Raw genomic sequence first — 20,599 nt, 5'->3', positions numbered from 1 at the left:
TCTTTGCCTTCTCGTTGTATGATTTGCTGTGCCTTTGCTACTCTCGTGCTCTGCCTTGCTGTAGCCTTGTCACGTCTGGTGATCACACCTCTCGCGATCGCGTTCCTGCTTCATATCTGCTGTGGTGTGTGCACCGTCGCGGGTTTGCGACTAGGTTGGCGCACATACATACAACCTGTCCCTTTGCTCGTTCTCATTCGCAATCGCTTCTCTTGCGATTGCGTGCTGCGCTTCGTACAATTCCTGTCTGGCATTTGTGGAGGTACAGAGGATTGGTTCCTCTGCACTCCCCAACGCCATCTGCCGACAGGAATTTCCCTCTACGGGTGCGTAGCACCTTTTGTTGGGTTCCTGCAATTATACGCTTGTGGAGGATTTCCGCCGTATCAGCGCACGCGTTGTGCGCTGATCACGGAGGAAGTTCCACAATCGTTACAGTGGGAACTTGTAATTTCTAAATGAATAATACTTATGCACAAAACCAAATATGATAACCGTATGGCATATAAAGTAGGAAAACATGTTTTTATTGAATACATGTCAGGGTTTTATACCGCTTTAAGACAAGTTAGTGCAAATCTGACAAGATCCCATTACATTTCCTTCATGTAATCATCAATTTATGAATTGCAGGTTTTTCCCTTTCGTGTAAGGTGTGTATGGGTCCGGATGCTTCTTCCTGTTACGGCAGCAGTGAGACGTGTCCCCCAGAGAATGCATGCGGCGCTGTACGTACAGTGACCAAAACAAGTAAGTTATGTAAGACACAATGGGCTTGATTCACAAAGCGGTGCTAACCTACTTAGCACGTCTAAAGACTTTAGACGTGCTAACCAGGGTGCTAAGTAGGTTAGCACTGGATTTCTCAATCAGATCGCGCGCTAACTTTACGCGCGCAAAGTTTTACGCATGCAAAGTTTTATGTGTGCTAAGTCCCATAGGCTTTAATGGGCACTTCGCGCGGAGCGCCCTGTGCTCTGTGCGGTGCGCGCGTAAAGTTTTACGTGCGTAAAGTTTTATGCGCATAAAGTTTTATATGCGAAAAGCTTGTTTAGACGTGCTAAGGGGGTTTTCACAGGCGTGCTAACAGTTAGCTCCGCTTTGTGAATCAAGCCCAATAGGCTCAATTCATTGCCGCATTCGGTAACACAGGAAATAGCTGAATTTACTGAACATCTTGTCAAATTTCAATTCAGTAAGGCTGTTAGTGCACGGAAAAGTAAAATTACCGACTAGTGAGGTAAATTATTGACTTGTGTGGTAACTGCCTCAATAAATGCCAATTCACAAAGATGCATGTGGTAAGACGCATCATGTAGTAAGATGTTTGGTATTTTCCCTCCAGCCTGGAGCTGTCGGTAAGAGCTATTGCACACCACAGATCGCTAGGTTTTATTGAAAACGCCCAGTGATTTTTATAGTGATTTGCAGTAGTGATTCTGGGCATGTTCCTCGCGGTTTCCTATTTAGGCCTAGACATTTTGGAACATTTTGTTGTAGTGATTTTGTAATTCCTGTAAACTTTGACCTGAAAGTGATCAGCTTTTAAAAAAAATAAAAAAAAACGCTAGGAAAATAGCTCTGTTTAATAGAGTAATTTACCTATTTCCTATACTTTACATTGATGCGTAATCACCTACGAAATGGTGCAGGACCCACGTTTGCGTTTGTGAAAAGAAAAAAAACAAAAACACATTGCTCTGGTGTGAAGACACCCATGCAAACACATTAGCTAATCGCTTTTCGAAACACTAGCAAATTTAAAAGCAAAATTTAGAAGCACTTTTTAAGGGTTTGTTCACACTATGGGGTTGATTCACTAAACCGTGCTATGACAAATAGCACACCTTATCAAAGATATCACACCTTATCAAAGTTAACATGCCTTATCAGAGTAGCACTACAAACTTATGCCTGCTGATTGGCAATGGCACTCGTCCTGCCCTGAGCCCCTGCGGGTTCGTAGTGCTCGCTATGCTACTCTGATAAGGCAAGTTAACTTTGATTAGGTGTGATATTTGTCATAGCACGGTTTAGTGAATCAACCCCTATGAGCTTATTTTAAGCACAAAGTACATTAAAGAGATTCAGTTCCAGGTCAAAGAGTTCACTTCCTGATTTTCTGCAGAAAAAAAAAAGCGCTTACAAAAGTGCTTTACAAAATTGCAAATGGCTCAAAAAATGCGCGGGGGGGGGGGGAAATCACTTTACTAGGCCTTACTGACAATCAGCTATTTGGTCAAATGGACACGCAAAGGAGACAGCTAATAGGATGACAAAAATCAAATAGTGTTGCGCCTACCCACTATGCTGCAAGTTCTGTTAAGGGATCCCACTTCCTTTGTATTGAAGAAATAAATAAAATAACAGACTGCGCTAAAAAGATTATTTAATAGGATCAAAAATATTAAAATTATTCAGTTGATCAAAAATTGATTGACTGAAAAATTATGTGTATATATATATATATATACAAGATAATAAATGTCCATAAAAACAAGTAAATTAAAATCATGTGCACCCCTTAAGGATTTAAAGTGCAGAGAGCAAGCTGATTTTCACTGGCCAATGAAATATTCACAGTAGGTTGCTTGTAATAAATCCAAGGAATAGTTTCCAGTTGCATAAACATATAATGAAGCTCAGTATTGCACTGACAATGGGTTCTGGGACTAATATCCCATACGAAGTGGTAGCAGGCTGCTTGATACAAATGCTATTGCATCCTCATACGAATGTCTCAAATGATATAAGTGACGTGGAAACAAACAATGCATGACATGATACGTCTCACCGTTCCAATTCCGTATGCATGTAGTGGAATGCTGTTGCGGGGAGCCGCTCAATCTCACCCGCCCCGGCCGGCAGCTAAGTGAGAGAGTCTGGACGAATGCTAACGTCGGGCTGGATTAGCCCGGCTCCCTTATCTGGCGAAGGCAGTGTTGGGTGAGACCCTTGTCCGGAGATGAAGCTTCCGTGTAGTACAAGCGGTGCTAGCAGCCGCGTAGTTTCACCACGCCTCCTTCCCCTCTGGTCTGTGACGTCACAATTGCAGCCACTGCTGACGTTTCGGGAGGAACGCCTCCCTTTCTCAAAGCTGGGCTGCAGAGGGGATCAGAGACTCTTCTTATGAAGCTTTCCCCGCATACTGTTCTTAATCAAATGCATATAGATCCAAATCCTTATTTAGTCCATGGGGTATCAAGGTATTAAGATTAAATATCCACATAGTCTCTCTCCGGGACATTTCTAATAGGTAGTCCCCACCTCTCCAGGGTTTACTGACTTGTTCTATTGCGCAATATTTCGTTCCCTTAAAGGAACATCCATGTGATATCTTATAGTGCTCTGAGAGGGGATGTTTTTTATTCCCTTTTATAATATTTGTACAGTGCTCACTGAGTCTTTCTTTCAGAGCACGCTTTGTTCTTCCCACATAGTGTTTTTGGCAGGGACAGGTTAGCAAATAGATGACTCCCTTTGTGTCACAATTAGTGACATCTTTAATCTTGAAAGTTTCTTTACTTGTCATTGCTGTAATGTCATAGACCCTTTCCACAGGTAAATTGGACTCCCGACAGGCCCTACAGAATCCACATTTCTTAAAGTACCCATTGTTCTTCTTCATTCTAATTGGTTTTATAGTGGGCGCTAATATATTGCCCAGATTTTTTGTTCTCCTAAAAATCATTCTAGGGTTCTCAGGTAAAATGGAGGTAAGTAAAGGATCCTCCCGTAACAGGTTCCAGTACTTCCCCACTATATTCCTAACTTTTGGGGCCTGTGAGGAGTACTGCATTATTAGATTGGGTTGTTGGCCAATTAAATCAGGTTGTTTGACTTTATTTTCTAATAATTTACATCTCTCTGTGTTTTTGGCCCTTTCCTTAGCCTCCACAATCAGTTCCTCAGGATATCCTTTGTGTTCAAACCTATCTTGTAGAATCTCTGCTTCTACTTCAAAGTCTGTCATCTTAGAGCAGTTCCTCCTGAGCCTTAAAAATTGGCCACCTGGGATGTTCATGAGCCATCTAAAGTGGTGACAGCTATCCACATTGATGAAGCTGTTAGTGTCCACTGGTTTCAGATAGGTTTTTGTTAATAACCGCCCTTCTTCCCTATATATTGTCAAATCCAGGAAATTGACTTGTTGCTGACTGTACTCACTTGTGAATTTCAAATTATAATTATTATTATTGATCCACCCAATAAATGTGTCAAGGCTAGATTTACTCCCCCGCCATATAAAAAAGGCGTCATCTATAAATCTCCTCCAGAGCACCAAGGAGGCCCCGGGGCCCATTGGGCCATGTAGTTGGAGGCGTTCCCAGTGGGACATATACAGGTTTGCAAAGGAAGGGGCAAACCGTGTCCCCATCGCCGTCCCGGTGCTCTGGAGGAAGTACTGACCCTCATAATTGAAATAGTTATGCTTCAAAATGAAGCGTATACTCTCTAGAACAAAATGAATCTGGTCTTCCATTAAACATTGCGCTTCCTGCATAAAGAACTTGACAGCTTCAATTCCCTTGTCATGAGGAATCACAGTATATAGGGAACTCACATCAATTGTGCATAGCCAATCTCCATCCTTCCAGGTGTAATTATCAAGTATCCTTAAGAAATGACCTGTATCCTTAATGTAACTTGGAGTATTCTTAACTAACTCTTGCAGGTATATATCGACATAATGGGATAAATTTGATGTTATGGAGCCGATCCCCGATATGATCGGTCTCCCTGGTGGATCTACCAGTCCCTTGTGGATTTTCGGAAGATGGTAATACACAGGGATTCTGGGATTCATCTCATATAGGTAGGCATATTCATCCTCATTAATGATCCCTATGGTTTTAGCCTCCTCCAACATGACCTTCAATCTTTTAAGAAATTTATGAGTGGGGTCCATCGATAATGGTAGATAGGTGTCCACATTATGTAATTGTCGTGTTGCTTCACGATGATACTGCTCAATGTCCTGTAAAACTACACCTCCCCCCTTATCAGCCGGCCTAATAACAATAGTATTGTCATTCTGTAAATTTCTCATTGCCTGTCTTTCTTGTGGGGATAAATTGTCTACGAAATGAGTTTTAAGTTTTTTAATGTCTTCCAAGACCAGGGTCTCAAAGGAATTCATTGCTTTACTTGCTTCCTGGATTGGTTTGAATTTAGACTTACATTTCAGCCCTGAGTGTTTATAGATATCTATTTGTGTGGAATTTTCAATTAACTGCTTTTCTGTTTTCTTCAAGAAGTGTTTTTTGAGACATAACTTCCTCATAAACTTCTTAACGCCTATGAAGGCCTCAAATTTGTTAAGCTTGCTGCCTGGTGCAAACTTAATGCCCCTTGATAATACCCCATGCTCCACCAAGGAGAGGGGTCTGTGACTAAGATTGAATATTCCCCCCTCCCCCATAGGTAAAGCAACGTGAATGGGGTTCTCTATTTTTTGCGATTTCTTGGATAGCCCCCTTCCCCTCCGCCCTCTTGGCCTGCATTTTGTCTTTTGTCCTTGATATAATGCTCTATCCTCTGTTGTTGTAATTTGTCTGGCGGGTTTTTTTTTCTGTCGCTGTTGTTTTGTAGCACTTCTTGTTTCCCTTTGAAAATTTGGCATCCCAAAGGTTAATGCTGTGCGGTAGTCTAAAAAATGCACATTGGATTTTGGGTTGGCCCCCAGTACATTATATCTATTTGATGTGGGAATATCTATACAAGATCCTGCCTCCTCTTGCCTCCTCTGATCTTCATTGGCTTCTATGGTACATATTGGTGTATTAACACCAAAATGCATGGCTGCCCTATATTGAATAGGGGGGTCAGAAGAAGCTATATTAGATTGACTGCTTGTTAATGCAGTGGTTATAGAAGGTATCCCAGTTGTCCTTGGATTAGTTAAATTAATCGTTTTGGATACGGGGGTCTCGCTCTTGTTATGAAGGATTGTTTCTATAGTATCTTCCCTAGAGGACACGAGGGGATCGTGGGTGGGGGATCTGGAAATGATGGTATCTGCTGAACTGGTAGTCACAGACTCCTTGACTGGGACTGTCACTGAGCCTGTGTCAATCATAATTTGAAATTCACAAGTGAGTACAGTCAGCAACAAGTCAATTTCCTGGATTTGACAATATATAGGGAAGAAGGGCGGTTATTAACAAAAACCTATCTGAAACCAGTGGACACTAACAGCTTCATCAATGTGGATAGCTGTCACCACTTTAGATGGCTCATGAACATCCCAGGTGGCCAATTTTTAAGGCTCAGGAGGAACTGCTCTAAGATGACAGACTTTGAAGTAGAAGCAGAGATTCTACAAGATAGGTTTGAACACAAAGGATATCCTGAGGAACTGATTGTGGAGGCTAAGGAAAGGGCCAAAAACACAGAGAGATGTAAATTATTAGAAAATAAAGTCAAACAACCTGATTTAATTGGCCAACAACCCAATCTAATAATGCAGTACTCCTCACAGGCCCCAAAAGTTAGGAATATAGTGGGGAAGTACTGGAACCTGTTACGGGAGGATCCTTTACTTACCTCCATTTTACCTGAGAACCCTAGAATGATTTTTAGGAGAACAAAAAATCTGGGCAATATATTAGCGCCCACTATAAAACCAATTAGAATGAAGAAGAACAATGGGTACTTTAAGAAATGTGGATTCTGTAGGGCCTGTCGGGAGTCCAATTTACCTGTGGAAAGGGTCTATGACATTACAGCAATGACAAGTAAAGAAACTTTCAAGATTAAAGATGTCACTAATTGTGACACAAAGGGAGTCATCTATTTGCTAACCTGTCCCTGCCAAAAACACTATGTGGGAAGAACAAAGCGTGCTCTGAAAGAAAGACTCAGTGAGCACTGTACAAATATTATAAAAGGGAATAAAAAACATCCCCTCTCAGAGCACTATAAGATATCACATGGATGTTCCTTTAAGGGAACGAAATATTGCGCAATAGAACAAGTCAGTAAACCCTGGAGAGGTGGGGACTACCTATTAGAAATGTCCCGGAGAGAGACTATGTGGATATTTAATCTTAATACCTTGATACCCCATGGACTAAATAAGGATTTGGATCTATATGCATTTGATTAAGAACAGTATGCGGGGAAAGCTTCATAAGAAGAGTCTCTGATCCCCTCTGCAGCCCAGCTTTGAGAAAGGGAGGCGTTCCTCCCGAAACGTCAGCAGTGGCTGCAATTGTGACGTCACAGACCAGAGGGGAAGGAGGCGTGGTGAAACTACGCGGCTGCTAGCACCGCTTGTACTACACGGAAGCTTCATCTCCGGACAAGGGTCTCACCCAACACTGCCTTCGCCAGATAAGGGAGCCGGGCTAATCCAGCCCGACGTTAGCATTCGTCCAGACTCTCTCACTTAGCTGCCGGCCGGGGCGGGTGAGATTGAGCGGCTTCCCGCAACAGCATTCCACTACATGCATACGGAATTGGAACGGTGAGACGTATCATGTCATGCATTGTTTGTTTCCATGTCACTTATATCATTTGAGACATTCGTATGAGGATGCAATAGCATTTGTATCAAGCAGCCTGCTACCACTTCGTATGGGATATTAGTCCCAGAACCCATTGTCAGTGCAATACTGAGCTTCATTATATGTTTATGCAACTGGAAACTATTCCTTGGATTTATTACAAGCAACCTACTGTGAATATTTCATTGGCCAGTGAAAATCAGCTTGCTCTCTGCACTTTAAATCCTTAAGGGGTGCACATGATTTTAATTTACTTGTTTTTATGGACAGCTAATAGGATGAGCCACCCCGTCCTACTCCTCGCTCCATTGGTGCCGATATACTGCTAGAAAGCAGAAAGTTACAAAAAAAAAAAGCACACACACAAGATACAGGCCCAGGGAAAATTGATAGAGTTTCCCCTGTACAGTATACCTTTAGATGTTCACATTTATTGACATCTATCACACTTATGCCAGATTCACATGGTGCATTCACATCGTCCGGCAAGATGTTCAATCATACTCATCGTTGTGCAACCAGACTGCCGCTGCCGCCATCCTCACTGCCATTTGTACCCTCCTGCTGCTGGCACCATTGCTGGAGATGGGAACGAGCATCAGTAAGCTAAGGGTCCAGCAGAAAACATAGGGCTACTATTGGATAGATCAAGGGGAATATTACCTAGCAACAGGGAGGATTCTCACTGGTCCACCACTCAATTAAAATCCTCCTTGGTGCTAGAGAGGATTCCCATTGGCCTTTTTCAAGAGAGAGCCCTCTAGTGGCATAATTGCAGATCTAAGGGAATGGTGGGGATGACTTTTACTATTGTACGCTGTCACAAGAAGCTCTTGCAGAGGAACGGCTCATATTTTAGGCAGACCACATGAATAATTTGCACAACTCTGTCCAGAAGTCGGAAAACATCACCGTAGCAAAACACAGCTTACTGCCAAGACCTACTCCACAGCTCGATAGACTTTGACTTATAGCACACAAGGAGATAACTGTGCACCTGTCTCTTTAAGACCCTTTATTCAGTAGACAGCATACAGCCACGAATACAACAGTTTTACAGGTAGTAAAGATGCATCAAACCTGGGTGGTGGAGGGTGTCTTGGTGAGCTGGGAAGGGTGACCAGGGGGTGAACAGGACGGCACTACAGCTGTTTCACGAGAGCAAGCGCCAGTTCCGGCGTGAAACGGCTGTAGTGCCGTCCTGTTCACCCCCTGGTCACCCTTCCCAGCTTACCAAGACACCCTCCACCACCCAGGTTTGATGCATCTTTACTACCTGTCAAACTGTTGTATTCGTGGCTGTATGCTGTCTACTGAATAAAGGGTCTTAAAGAGACAGGTGCACAGTTATCTCCTTGTGTGCTGTATGTCCTTTAGTTGTGCTCTGCACTACTGTACTTGCTGCACGTCTCATGTTATGACCCTTACAGCCTATGGAGGAGTGTGTGGATTAAGTGAAGCATTGCCATTACGTATACAAGCTCCTGCAGAGAGGCTAACCCTCAAGATAAACAGCCGGGTGTCGGGTGCAATTTCCTACTTCAGTGTACCAAAGACTTTGACTTATTACTGAATAGGTCCTGGTGAATTGAGTCCAATTACACTCATTCTTCCAAAATGACCTAATAAGTAACTTTTATTTTGCAAGAATGATTTGCAAAGTTCAGTGGCCCATGGCAAGAGAATCACAGTAGAAAGAAAAGTGTTCTGATTGGTTGCTGTTGGTCTCTGGGGCTGATTTACTGAAAAAGCTGACAAATGCCAATGTAAAATACTTCCTGTTTTGTGCTTGCTATCGTCAGTTCTGTTCTCCATTGCCACCAACTGGAGTGCACTAAGGCCTTGTTCGCATCATAAATCACCAGCGCTCGCACTTGCGTTTTTGTGCGTGATTTTTTTTTTTATGGCCTCCCGGCGCTTACCTGCACGTTATCGATTTTTTTGTAAAGTGCATTTCTAAGCGATTTTACAGAGCGATTTGTTTTTTCACTTCCTGAATTCAGTCAGGAAGTGAACTCTTTGACCTGGAAAAGAATAAATACAATGTATTTGTTCTTAAAAGCACTCAGGAAATCACCATACAAAGCACTTTTTCAAGCACCTAGCAATTTCCCTATACCTTCCATTGAGTCAAAACGCTCAGAATATTGTACAGGCAGCTCTTTGGTCAGCGGAAAGCAATCGAAATGCACAGATGTGCGAATCATTGCACAAGTGCTTTTAGGGTGATTTTCAAAATCGCCGGCGCTTAAAATAAAAACCGAAAATGCCCCTAGTTGTGAACAAGCACAAAGGGCCACCTTTCCTGCTGTCTAAGACTCCAGCAGTGGCACTGAATGACTTCAGTAAGATGCAGCCTCACTATGTTTGCCTTAGTTCGTGTTGCTTTCACTGGAACATAGAAGAGTTGAAAATGACTTTCAAATTAGTCTGACTCTAACAAGGGCCCATTCACAATGGGCCAAATATGGGATCCATCTGAAAATGGCGCCTGCGAATAATGGCGCACGTAGAGATGAGCCGAAATTTTCGAAATTTCGAACTGCTTTTATTACGAATGCGAAATTTAACATTACGACCTAAATTCGTAATTTCGTAATTAATTTTCAAATCGTAATTTACAATTTCGTAATCGAAATTTCACTCCCGTAATTACGAATTTCGTTTCTCCAACCGAAATTTTACTTTTTCAGGTTTGTAAGGGTTTCTATCCCTCTAGATGCCTAAAATGAATAGCACAGCCAGCCTCCTCCTCCTCCTCCTCCTCCTCCTCCTCCTCCTCCTCCTCCTCCTCCTCTCTCTCTCTCTCTCCAGAGATTTGTAGTATTTCAAAACCATACTCACATTCATGACATGTCCAGGGATCAAACCCAGGCCAACCACATGGAAGACAGCTATGCTCACCACCATACCACCAAACACACACTAAATAGACTGCTAACCTAAATCTTACTTGTAGACAGTCATATGAGACACATGCTGGGTGCAGGGCTTTGTGATTGGACCATGCGATAGAGTGAGGTGCAAAAATGAAATCATGCCTAGCAGAGGATGGTTTCACAGTGCTAAATGCTAGGCTGGCTGTGGTGCAATTGGTTAGTGTGTCTGGCTGGTAACAGCAAGGTTACAGGTTCGATTCCATCCAGGCATGTCTTTTCCTTTTGCGTTCAACAGTTGTCCAAACAGAGCCAACAGAGCCCCAGATAGCCATGTAGAGTTAGGTCACAGCTAGCCTGGCTGTGGTGCAATTGGTTAGTGTGTCTGGCTGGTAACAGCAAGGTTACAGGTTCAATTCCATCCAGGCATGTCTTTTCCTTTTGAGTTCAACAGTTGTCCAAACACAGAGCACAAAGTTTTGCATGCGTAAAGTTTTACGCACGCAAAATACCCCATGGGGTTCAATGGCGCAGCGCGCGCACGCGAAAGGAAAAGACATGCCTGGATGGAATCAAACCTGTAACCTTGCTGTTACCAGCCAGACACACTAACCAATTGCACCACAGCCAGGCTAGCTGTGACCTAACTCTACATGGCTATCTGGGGCTCTGTTGGCTCTGTTTGGACAACTGTTGAACGCAAAAGGAAAAGACATGCCTGGATGGAATCGAACCTGTAACCTTGCTGTTACCAGCCAGACACACTAACCAATTGCACCACAGCCAGGCTAGCTGTGACCTAACTCTACATGGCTATCTGGGGCTCTGTTGGCTCTGTTTGGACAACTGTTGAACGCAAAAGGAAAAGACATGCCTGGATGGAATCGAACCTGTAACCTTGCTGTTACCAGCCAGACACACTAACCAATTGCACCACAGCCAGGCTAGCTGTGACCTAACTCTACATGGCTATCTGGGGCTCTGTTGGCTCTGTTTGGACAACTGTTGAACGCAAAAGGAAAAGACATGCCTGGATGGAATCGAACCTGTAACCTTGCTGTTACCAGCCAGACACACTAACCAATTGCACCACAGCCAGGCTAGCTGTGACCTAACTCTACATGGCTATCTGGGGCTCTGTTGGCTCTGTTTGGACAACTGTTGAACGCAAAAGGAAAAGACATGCCTGGATGGAATCGAACCTGTAACCTTGCTGTTACCAGCCAGACACACTAACCAATTGCACCACAGCCAGCCTAGCATTTAGCACTGTGAAACCATCCTCTGCTAGGCATGATTTCATTTTTGCACCTCACTCTATCGCATGGTCCAATCACAAAGCCCTGCACCCAGCATGTGTCTCATATGACTGTCTACAAGTAAGATTTAGGTTAGCAGTCTATTTAGTGTGTGTTTGGTGGTATGGTGGTGAGCATAGCTGTCTTCCATGTGGTTGGCCTGGGTTTGATCCCTGGACATGTCATGAATGTGAGTATGGTTTTGAAATACTACAAATCTCTGGAGAGAGAGAGAGAGAGAGAGAGAGAGAGAGAGAGAGAGAGAGAGAGAGAGAGAGAGAGAGAAGGAGGAGGTGGTTGGGTGGTTATTCATTTTAGGCATCTACAGGGATAGAAACCTTTGCAAACTTTAAAATACTAAATTTCGTAATCGTAATTACGAAAATTTGCGTAATTTGCGAAAATTACGAAATTTCGATTACTGCTGAAATCGTAATTGTAGTAATTTCGCGAAATTTCGGAAATTCGTAATTAGGTCATTACGCTCATCCCTAGGCGCACGGTGTTGCCGCTAATCCATTTGTCGCTTATCGCTATTTAACGTTAAAGCCTTATTGTTATTTAGCGTTAAAGCCTTATCATTATTTAGCATTAACACACAGAACCCTCTCTGTACCTAACCACACCCCCCCCCCTTCCCTGGTGGTGCCTAACCCTAACCACCTACCTGGTGGTGCCTAACCCTAACCACCCCCCTGGTGGTGCCTAACCCTAACCACCTACCTGGTGGTGCCTAACCCTAACCATCCACTGGTGGTGCCTAACCCTAACCACCCCCTGGTGGTGCCTAACCCTAACCACCCACCTGGTGGTGCCTAACCCTAACCACCTACCTGGTGGTGCCTAACCCTAAGACCTCCCTGGTGGGGCCTAACCCTAACCACCCCCCTGGTGGTGCCTAACCCTAAGACCTCCCTGGTGGTGCCTAACCCTAACCACCCACCTGGTGGTGCCTAACCCTAACCACCCCCCTGGAGGTGCCTAACCCTAACCACCTACCTGGTGGTGCCTAACCCTAACAACCCCCTTGGTGGTGCCTAATCCTAACCACCTACCTGGTGGTGCCTAACCCTAAGATCTCCCTGGTGGTGCCTAACCCTAACCACCCCCCTGGTGGTGCCTAACCCTAACCACCCACCTGGTGGTGCCTAACCCTAACCACCCCCCTGGAGATGCCTAACCCTAACCAGCCCCCTGGAGGTGCCTAACCCTAACCACACCCCTGGAGGTGCCTAACCCTAACCTTGACAGTGTTACATTAAATCCATTCACCGTTTTGGTGTTGAATAACTTCTGCAGTTTAGCTTCTGTAGGTTAGCTATTGATAAATAACGTTACTGTGAGCAATAACGTCTGCTGTTTGGCATATGAACGGCGCTATTGATAAATAACGTTACTGTGTGCCAATCTTCTTCTTTTTTTCCCTGTGCGCCATTATTATGCAGTACTAACGATAAATAGCGATAAGCGTATCTTTTAATTGCGGCACCATTTTTATGCATAGGCGCTGTGCGCCATTATTCACTGATCCACTAAATATGCTCCAATCCAGCAGGGTGGAAGCACATTTGTATTTTAAGCATAGGATCCATCTACACTTGCCAATTACAACACAGCAAGAGCAGAATGCATGTTCCTGACTGGCACGATTTTTTCAGAACATACATACACTGCGGATGATCACAGAACCAGTGCTGGCCTATGGGAATGGGCAGTATCTGTTTCCAATAGGCTGTTTTCTCCTTCCACCGGTCTTCTGTGTCAAGTCCTCCCGCTACTGACATTGCTGCAGGGTTCGCAGACAATCGCAGAGTCTCAGCAGAAGGTTCGAAAATGACCAATGGAAATCCTCTCTAGCACTATGGAGGATTTTAATTGGTTCACTAAGTGGTGGACCAATGAGAATCCTCCCTGTTGCTAGGTATTATTCCCCTTGATCTAACCAATAGTATCCATATGTTTCTGCCGTGTTCTTTGCTTATTGGTGCTTGTCCCCATCTCCAGCAACAGTGTCAGCTGTGGGAGGGCATAAATGGCAGCGAGGATGGCGGCAGCGGCAGGCCGGATGCACAACAATGAGTGTGAACATCTTGCTGGACGATGGGAATGCACCGATGTGCATCCAGCGTGAGTGTGACACTAAGGCCTTTCTTTGATGGATGATCAATGAGATGCAAATCATTTCTTCTAGCATTCAAATGCCATGTAAATATTATGCAGGTCTAAGTTGGACCAATAACAATTGACAGGAAGTTATTCTGAATGAGAAAGTCAAGTGTGCTGGAGTAGCCACTACTAGGCTTCACACACCTGGTCTGCTGGTGCACAATCCTTCTGTGGGTCACCAATCCACATATAGAAGCACAATATAGTTACGAAGGAGGCACTCCAAAGGTGTAAATAAACTTGTGGTTATTTATAGCAATTGCTATAAATTGCTATAAAGAACATGTTTCGGGTGTCCCCCTTCTTCAGGTATACAGAAACATGTTGTGTTTGCAATCACTAGTTCCTTAAATTGTTAGCCCAAAAAAAATCAAATTTAAATCTCTATTGCAATGTGTTAAATAGTTTGTAAGGGAGCCAAAAAGGCAATGCTGAAGTTAAAAAGCAATCTAATTTTTTTACTGTGTGGCTATCATTCAGCCTTTTCTCCAAGCTCCTAAGGAGGACGCAACGCCGCATAACAGATACTGCAGAGCATGCCCATGTTTGCCCGACCCCCCTCTCCCCCCCAGGACCAGGTGCCGATGTCTGCCCGACCCCCTCTCCCCCCCTCCCCCAGGACCAGGTGCCGATGTCTGTCCGCTCCCCCCCCCCCAAGAGCCGATGTCTGTCCGACCCCCCAGGACCAGGTGCCGATATCTTCTCACCCCAAACAGCTGACATGGAGAGAGAGCGGGAGCGGAGTACATCTACACACTTCCAGCGCCGCCACCGCAGAGCAGCCGCCGCCGAGTCACATGTGAGAGAATCACGAGCAGAAGAGAGATGCACGGTGGCGGCTGCTCTGCGGTGGCGGCGCTGGAAGTGTGTAGATGTACTCTGCTTCCGCTCTCTCTCCGTGTCAGCTGTTTGGGGTGAGAAGATATCGGCACCTGGTCCTGGGGGGTCGGACAGACATCGGCTCTTGGGGGGGGGGGGAGCGGACAGACATCGGCACCTGGTCCTGGGGGGGAGAGGGGGTCGGGCAGACATCGGCACCTGGTCCTGGGGGGGAGAGGGGGGTTGGGCAGACATGGGCATGCTCTGCAGTATCTGTTATGCGGCTTTGCGTCCTCCTTAGGAGCTTGGAGAAAAGGCTAAATGATAGCCACACAGTAAAAAAATTAGATTGCTTTTTAACTTCAGCATTGCCTTTTTGGCTCCCTTACAAACTATTTAACACATTGCAATAGAGATTTAAATTTGATTTTTTGGGCTAACAGTTACTCTTTAAGATGCCAGAGCTGTCCGGTCCAGAAAAGGGTTAAATGCATCCTGGGAGTCTGCCCTGGTGGAACAGACCCCCCCTTTGACTTTACATCCCCATTGTTTTGTGGGGCGGGGTTTGGTGGTGCAGCTGGATAACGACTACTAGTAAGTGACAAAGGCAGAAATGCATGGGTGGTCTTAGAGGATAAAGAGAAAGACACAAATCAGGTCTCTTTTTAGTGTAATTTGTGCATTCCCATAGATGGAAACCAAGTGAATGAGCAATTCAGCATCTCCTGCACCCCGGTGAAGCAATGCAGCACCCCAGGAAGCATCAGCCTGCCCTATGGGAAGATTCTGAGAGGGACCAGCTGCTGTTACACAAGTCACTGCGTACCGCCCACTCCGCTGTGTAAGTGTGTGAAGGATATTAGATATGAGTATTCTCAGTGTGTGCTTACATATATCCAAGGCTGTTTTTATAGCAAACTAGGGCAGAAAGAAACAGGAGGCACCAAGAAACCAGACCAGTTCCTGTATTTGTATGGCATTAAGATACTGGACACAACTGCTAGTCACAGGATGGAAGGGATGGGACGGTGCCGTGGTGTAAAGGCCCATTCCATCTAAGGGCCCATTTCCACTATCGCGAATCCGTATGCGTTGTCTGCATGCGGATTCGCACAGCCAATACAAATGGATGGGCCTGTTTCCAATTGTCAGTTTTGCTGTGCGTTTTTCTGTGCAGGATTTTTCTGCACGGCAAAGCCCTCAGAATTCACCTGCGTGAGGAATGCAGGCGAATCGCACACAATGTATTTAATAGGGAAATCGCATGCGTTTTCCCCATGCGTTTTTTGCCATAGGTACCAATGTAAATTCACACAGGCAGTGACATGGTTAAAATCGCATATACCCTCACCTATGCGAATTCGCATGCAAATTCGCGGCAAAAAACGCATGCGGAATCGCACCCGCATGCGATTTCGTCAGCGGTGGAATCCAGGCGATTCCGCACCGCAATAGTGGAAACGGGCCCTAAAAGAGATGCAGAGCATGGTACAGCACCATTCACACTACCAACCATGTGAGAAATTCAAAACAGTTCAGGTACATTTTTGATTGGTTGAAACCAGGGATACATTTTAATTTAAAAAACTGTATTTACACTAAAATTTGCAAACAGTGGTGAAGCAATAGGGGATGCTGAGGTTGTGACCGCGCCAGGCCCTCGGACCAGAGGGGCCCATTAGAGGCCCTCCCTCGACTGCAGTATTGGCTCTTCAATGCTGCTATGCTGGTAAGGGCCGCTTCTGTAGATGTTTTGAATAGTGGTAATCATTAACAAGCTGTCCCCTCCTTTGCTTCCACCTCTCATACTGTGGATGTCCTTGGCAGGTTTTTTAGAACCACATGAATTATGTATAGAATGCTTGTGGGCCCAATATAAAAAACTTGCACTGTGGCCCAAAGCTCCTTAGCTATGCCACTGTTTGCAAATCTGTATAGTAAAAAAGTAAAAAAAAAAAAATAACCTCGATTTATATCTGTAGACTGATTTTCTTAGACAATGTTGGGTTCTGAAGATTCTAATGTTATCTCACAACATTCTCATAGTACCAGCAGATGACCAGGAAGCCAATGGACTATATTGTGGCACCTGCATGACGACAACGTCAAACTACTGCACGGCTGAGGAGAGGATGGCATGCATGGGGAAGGAGGACATGTGCCTTCTCCAAACTTCAGTCTCCACAGGTAAAATTCCATAGGTGCCCATAGGAATTTCAGCTATTGTGGAAATTTGGGGGCCGATAAAATAGCGTGTGGTGGGGCCACCCACTATGCAAATTTCCCCCTACAACCCAAATTTCTATTGGTGCCTATGGTGGCACTATATTTTTCATTTTTATGTGGCACATATATTTGTGGGTGGGACGCATTAGCCAGAATGCGGAGCCCCGGCCGACTGGGGCTTCGCACCCTGAGCTATACCAGCCCGCATGGTCCATGGTATGGGGGGGGCTTCGGGAGGGGAGGGGCGGCCAAGCCTTCCCCTTCCCCCCCGGAGCCCTTGTCCAATCCATGGACAAGGGGCTCTTCCCCACCTCCGGTGCCCCAGGAGGAGGTGGGGGCGACGACTCCCGGGGGGGTTCATGGTGGCATCTGGGAGTCCCCTTTAAGAAGGGGACCCCAGATGCCTGCCCCCCTCCCAGGAGAAATGAGTATAGGGGTGCAAAGTACCCCTTACCCATTTCCATAAAGGGTTAAATGAAATAAAAACACAACCACGAGAGAAAAGTCCTTTAATGTTCTAAATTCACCAGAAATACTTACCTGTACCTTTAAGAAAAAATTGCCATGCCAATTAGGTCCCACGACAGTATCCTCCATCTTGCGATCTTCAAAAATACTTACCTGTACCTTTAAGAAAAAATTCCCACGCCATTATCCTCGGAAAAGGTCCCGCGCTATAATCTGTTATGTCCCACGACGACAGTATCCTCTGTCTTGCGATCTTCAGAAATACTTACCTGTACCTTTAAGGAAAAAATCCCACGTCAATTAGGTCCCACGACAGTATCCTCCATCTTGCGATCTTCTGATACATCTTGATTGAAGAGGGGAAGGCTTGGCCGCCCCTCCCCCCCGGAGCTCCCCCATACCATGGACCATGCGGGCTGGTATAGCTCAGGGTGCGAAGCCCCAGTCGGACGGGGCTCCGCATTCTGGCTATCCCAGCCTGCATGGGAGAGAAGGGGTTGCAGAGGCTTGGGAGGGGGACCCCAAGTCGTTTTTTTTTTTTTATTTATTTCCCACACTCAGAACATTAAAAAAATAAAAATTGATACCAAATTTAAAAAAAAAAACGACGTGGGGTCCCCCCTCCCCCTAAGGTCTTTTTGAAAAAAAAAATGTCCTCTTGTTCACAATATTCTTCTTAACATTCCCTGCAAATTTGGTGTTTTTAGCTTTTAAGGGGGCTTTGCTATTAAACATTAAAGCCGGCGGGCAGATATTTTCCAAATGGCAGCAAAGCAGGGGTTAAAACGATAAATATCGTTCAGGCAGGACAAAAAAAAAAAAGTTTTAAAACGATAAATTTCGTTCGAAAGGTCGGCGCCATTTTTTAACCTTTTTAAACGATAAATATCGTTTGCTAATGTAAGTGAATGGGGCGCCATTTTTATCTAACGGTGCTGGGCGCCATTTTTCACTGACCCCAACAAAACCTAATAGGAGAAAAAAAAGTCGTTTTGGGCAAGGGTAGCAAAGAGAAATCTAAAATCTGAAAGCGGCTTTCGGTGTAAGTGGACATGATGGACATAAGAAAACACTTGTTGCCTGGCTATTGCAAAGATCTCCTTCCCCTCATATTTTTAGAGTCACTGACCCAGAATAAGTGCAGATCAAGTAGAAGTACTCTGATTCCTTTTGAATTTCATAAAAGTCTATCTAAAAGGAAAAACTGAAGTAGAACTGAGTAGTGAGTACAGCGATTTTTGAGTAGTGGGCGTGTATCCCTCTCTCCTCCAAGACATGTCATTTTGTCTGGAGCCAGGGCCACATCACATCACTAGTGCTCAGATCTGGCTGTTGGTCTATGGACATGTCTAGAGAAGTCAAATGGAGACAACTAAAGTATGTGTAAAAAAACAACCAAAATATATGCAATTAGCACAGACTGGGCCACTAAAATGTTCCTAGGCGTATAAAAATGTAACCACTTGAGGACCAGAGGTTTATACCCCCCTAGTGACCAGGCCATTTTTTATAATTCTCACTTCACATCTTTAAAGGGACACTTAAAGAGACTCTGAAGCGAGAATAAAACTCGCTTCAGAGCTTATATTCAGCAGGGGCATGTGTGCTATCCCGCGGCTGAACGGGGGTCCCTTACCCCCCAAATCCCCCCTTGCAAAAACTATGACCACCTTGGTCGTAGATTTTGCTGCTGCTGGAGGCAGGGCTAACGGACGCAGCCCAGCCTCTCAGCACGTCTATCAGCGGCGCATCGCCGCCTCTCCCCCGCCCCTCTCAGCGAAGGAAGACTGAGAGGGGCGGGCGAGAGGCGGAGATACACGCTGACAGACGCGTGTAAGGCAGGGCTGCGGCCATTAGCCCTACCTCACCAGGAAGAGATCCCCGCAAAGAACGGAGGGGATTTGGGAGGTAAGGAACCCCCGTTCAGCTGCGGGATATCGGCGTTTTAGCAGGGGCACACATACTGAGCTTTTATTCTCGCTTCAGACTCTCTTTAAGCCAGGAATAAAAAATCTGTTTTACTTTCGTGGGGTTTCTACCAGCACCTCCAGCCAGGGCCGGCCTTAGGTTTCACAGCGCCCTAAGCGTAACCAGATTTTGGTGCCCCCCCCCCCCCACATTCATCCTCTTTGCGTGTGAGCGCACCACACACATACACTAATGGGGGGGGGGAGGGGCTGAGTGCCAGGATTCTGGGAGCAGGAGAGAGGGACTTCGTCGTCACTCAGGATATTGTCACAGGGCTGAGTGGCACACGTGCTGCGCGCTTCTCTGCAGCAGCCTGAGGCTCAGCGTGCCTCCGTCCATCCTGATTCCTGACATATATATATATATATATATGTCCCCCCAGTATAGGTAGCCAGGCATAGGTGACCCAGTAAAGGTAGCCAGCTATAGATTCCCCCCAGTATAGGTTAGCCAGGTAGGTGCCCGCAGTATAGGTAGCCAGTATACTTGTCCCAGTATAGGTTAGGTAGGCATTTGTCCCAGCTATAAGTTAGATAGGTAGGTGCCCCCAGTACAGGTTAGATAGGTAGCTGCCCCCAGTATAGGTTAGATAGGTAGTGCCCCCAGTACAGGTTAGATAGGTAGCTGCCCCCAGTATAGATTAGATAGGTAGCTGCCCCCAGTATAGATTAAATAGGTAGCTGCCCCCAGTATAGATTAGATAGGTAGCTGCCCCCAGTATAGGTTAGATAGGTAGGTGCCCCCAGTATAGGTTAGATAGGTAGGTGCCCCCAGTATTGGCTAGATAGGTAGATACCCCCAGTATAGGTTAGATTGGTAGCTGCCCCCCAGTATAAGTTAGATAGGTAGCTGCTCCCAGTATAGGTTAGATAGGTAGTTGCCCCCAGTATAGGTTAGATAGGTAGGTGCCCCCAGTATAGGTTAGATAGGTAGCCGTTCCCAGTATAGGTTAGATAGGTAGCTGCCCCCAAGTATAGGCTAGATAGGTAGGTGCCCCCAGTATTGGCTAGATAGGTAGCTGCCCCCAGTATAGGGTAGGTAGGTAGGTAGGTAGGTAGGTAGGTACCCCCCCCCCACCCCTCCTCTCCCCTCATAGTGGAGGGGGCAGCCGCGGGGAGGGCAGCCCGACCTCTCCCTCCCTTCCTCTCCGGGCCACCCTCCGTGCTCCCCCCTCCAATGCAGCAGAGAGAACAACTCACCTCCCTGGTTCCGATCGCCGGAGCCTCTCACTTGCCGCTGGTATACTCTCTTTTACATAGTTACTGATACA

The 20,599-nt window shown here is 45.6% G+C and overlaps 1 protein-coding gene across 1 annotated transcript in view; it reads left to right on the top strand.

Moving 5' to 3' along the window:
- LOC137522937 (phospholipase A2 inhibitor NAI-like) overlaps nt 1-20,599 on the top strand; it is a 29,301-nt gene that overhangs the window by 3,411 nt on the left and 5,291 nt on the right. The window contains exons 2-4 of the mRNA XM_068243094.1: nt 634-750; nt 15,359-15,508; nt 16,714-16,854. Of these exons, the coding sequence (XP_068099195.1) occupies nt 634-750; nt 15,359-15,508; nt 16,714-16,854 (408 nt within the window). The remainder of the gene's footprint in view (nt 1-633; nt 751-15,358; nt 15,509-16,713; nt 16,855-20,599) is intronic.

This window comes from Hyperolius riggenbachi, chromosome 6, assembly GCF_040937935.1.
Source record: "Hyperolius riggenbachi isolate aHypRig1 chromosome 6, aHypRig1.pri, whole genome shotgun sequence".
Taxonomy (NCBI): domain Eukaryota; kingdom Metazoa; phylum Chordata; class Amphibia; order Anura; family Hyperoliidae; genus Hyperolius; species Hyperolius riggenbachi.
This window is presented reverse-complemented; position numbering and strand designations above follow the sequence as displayed.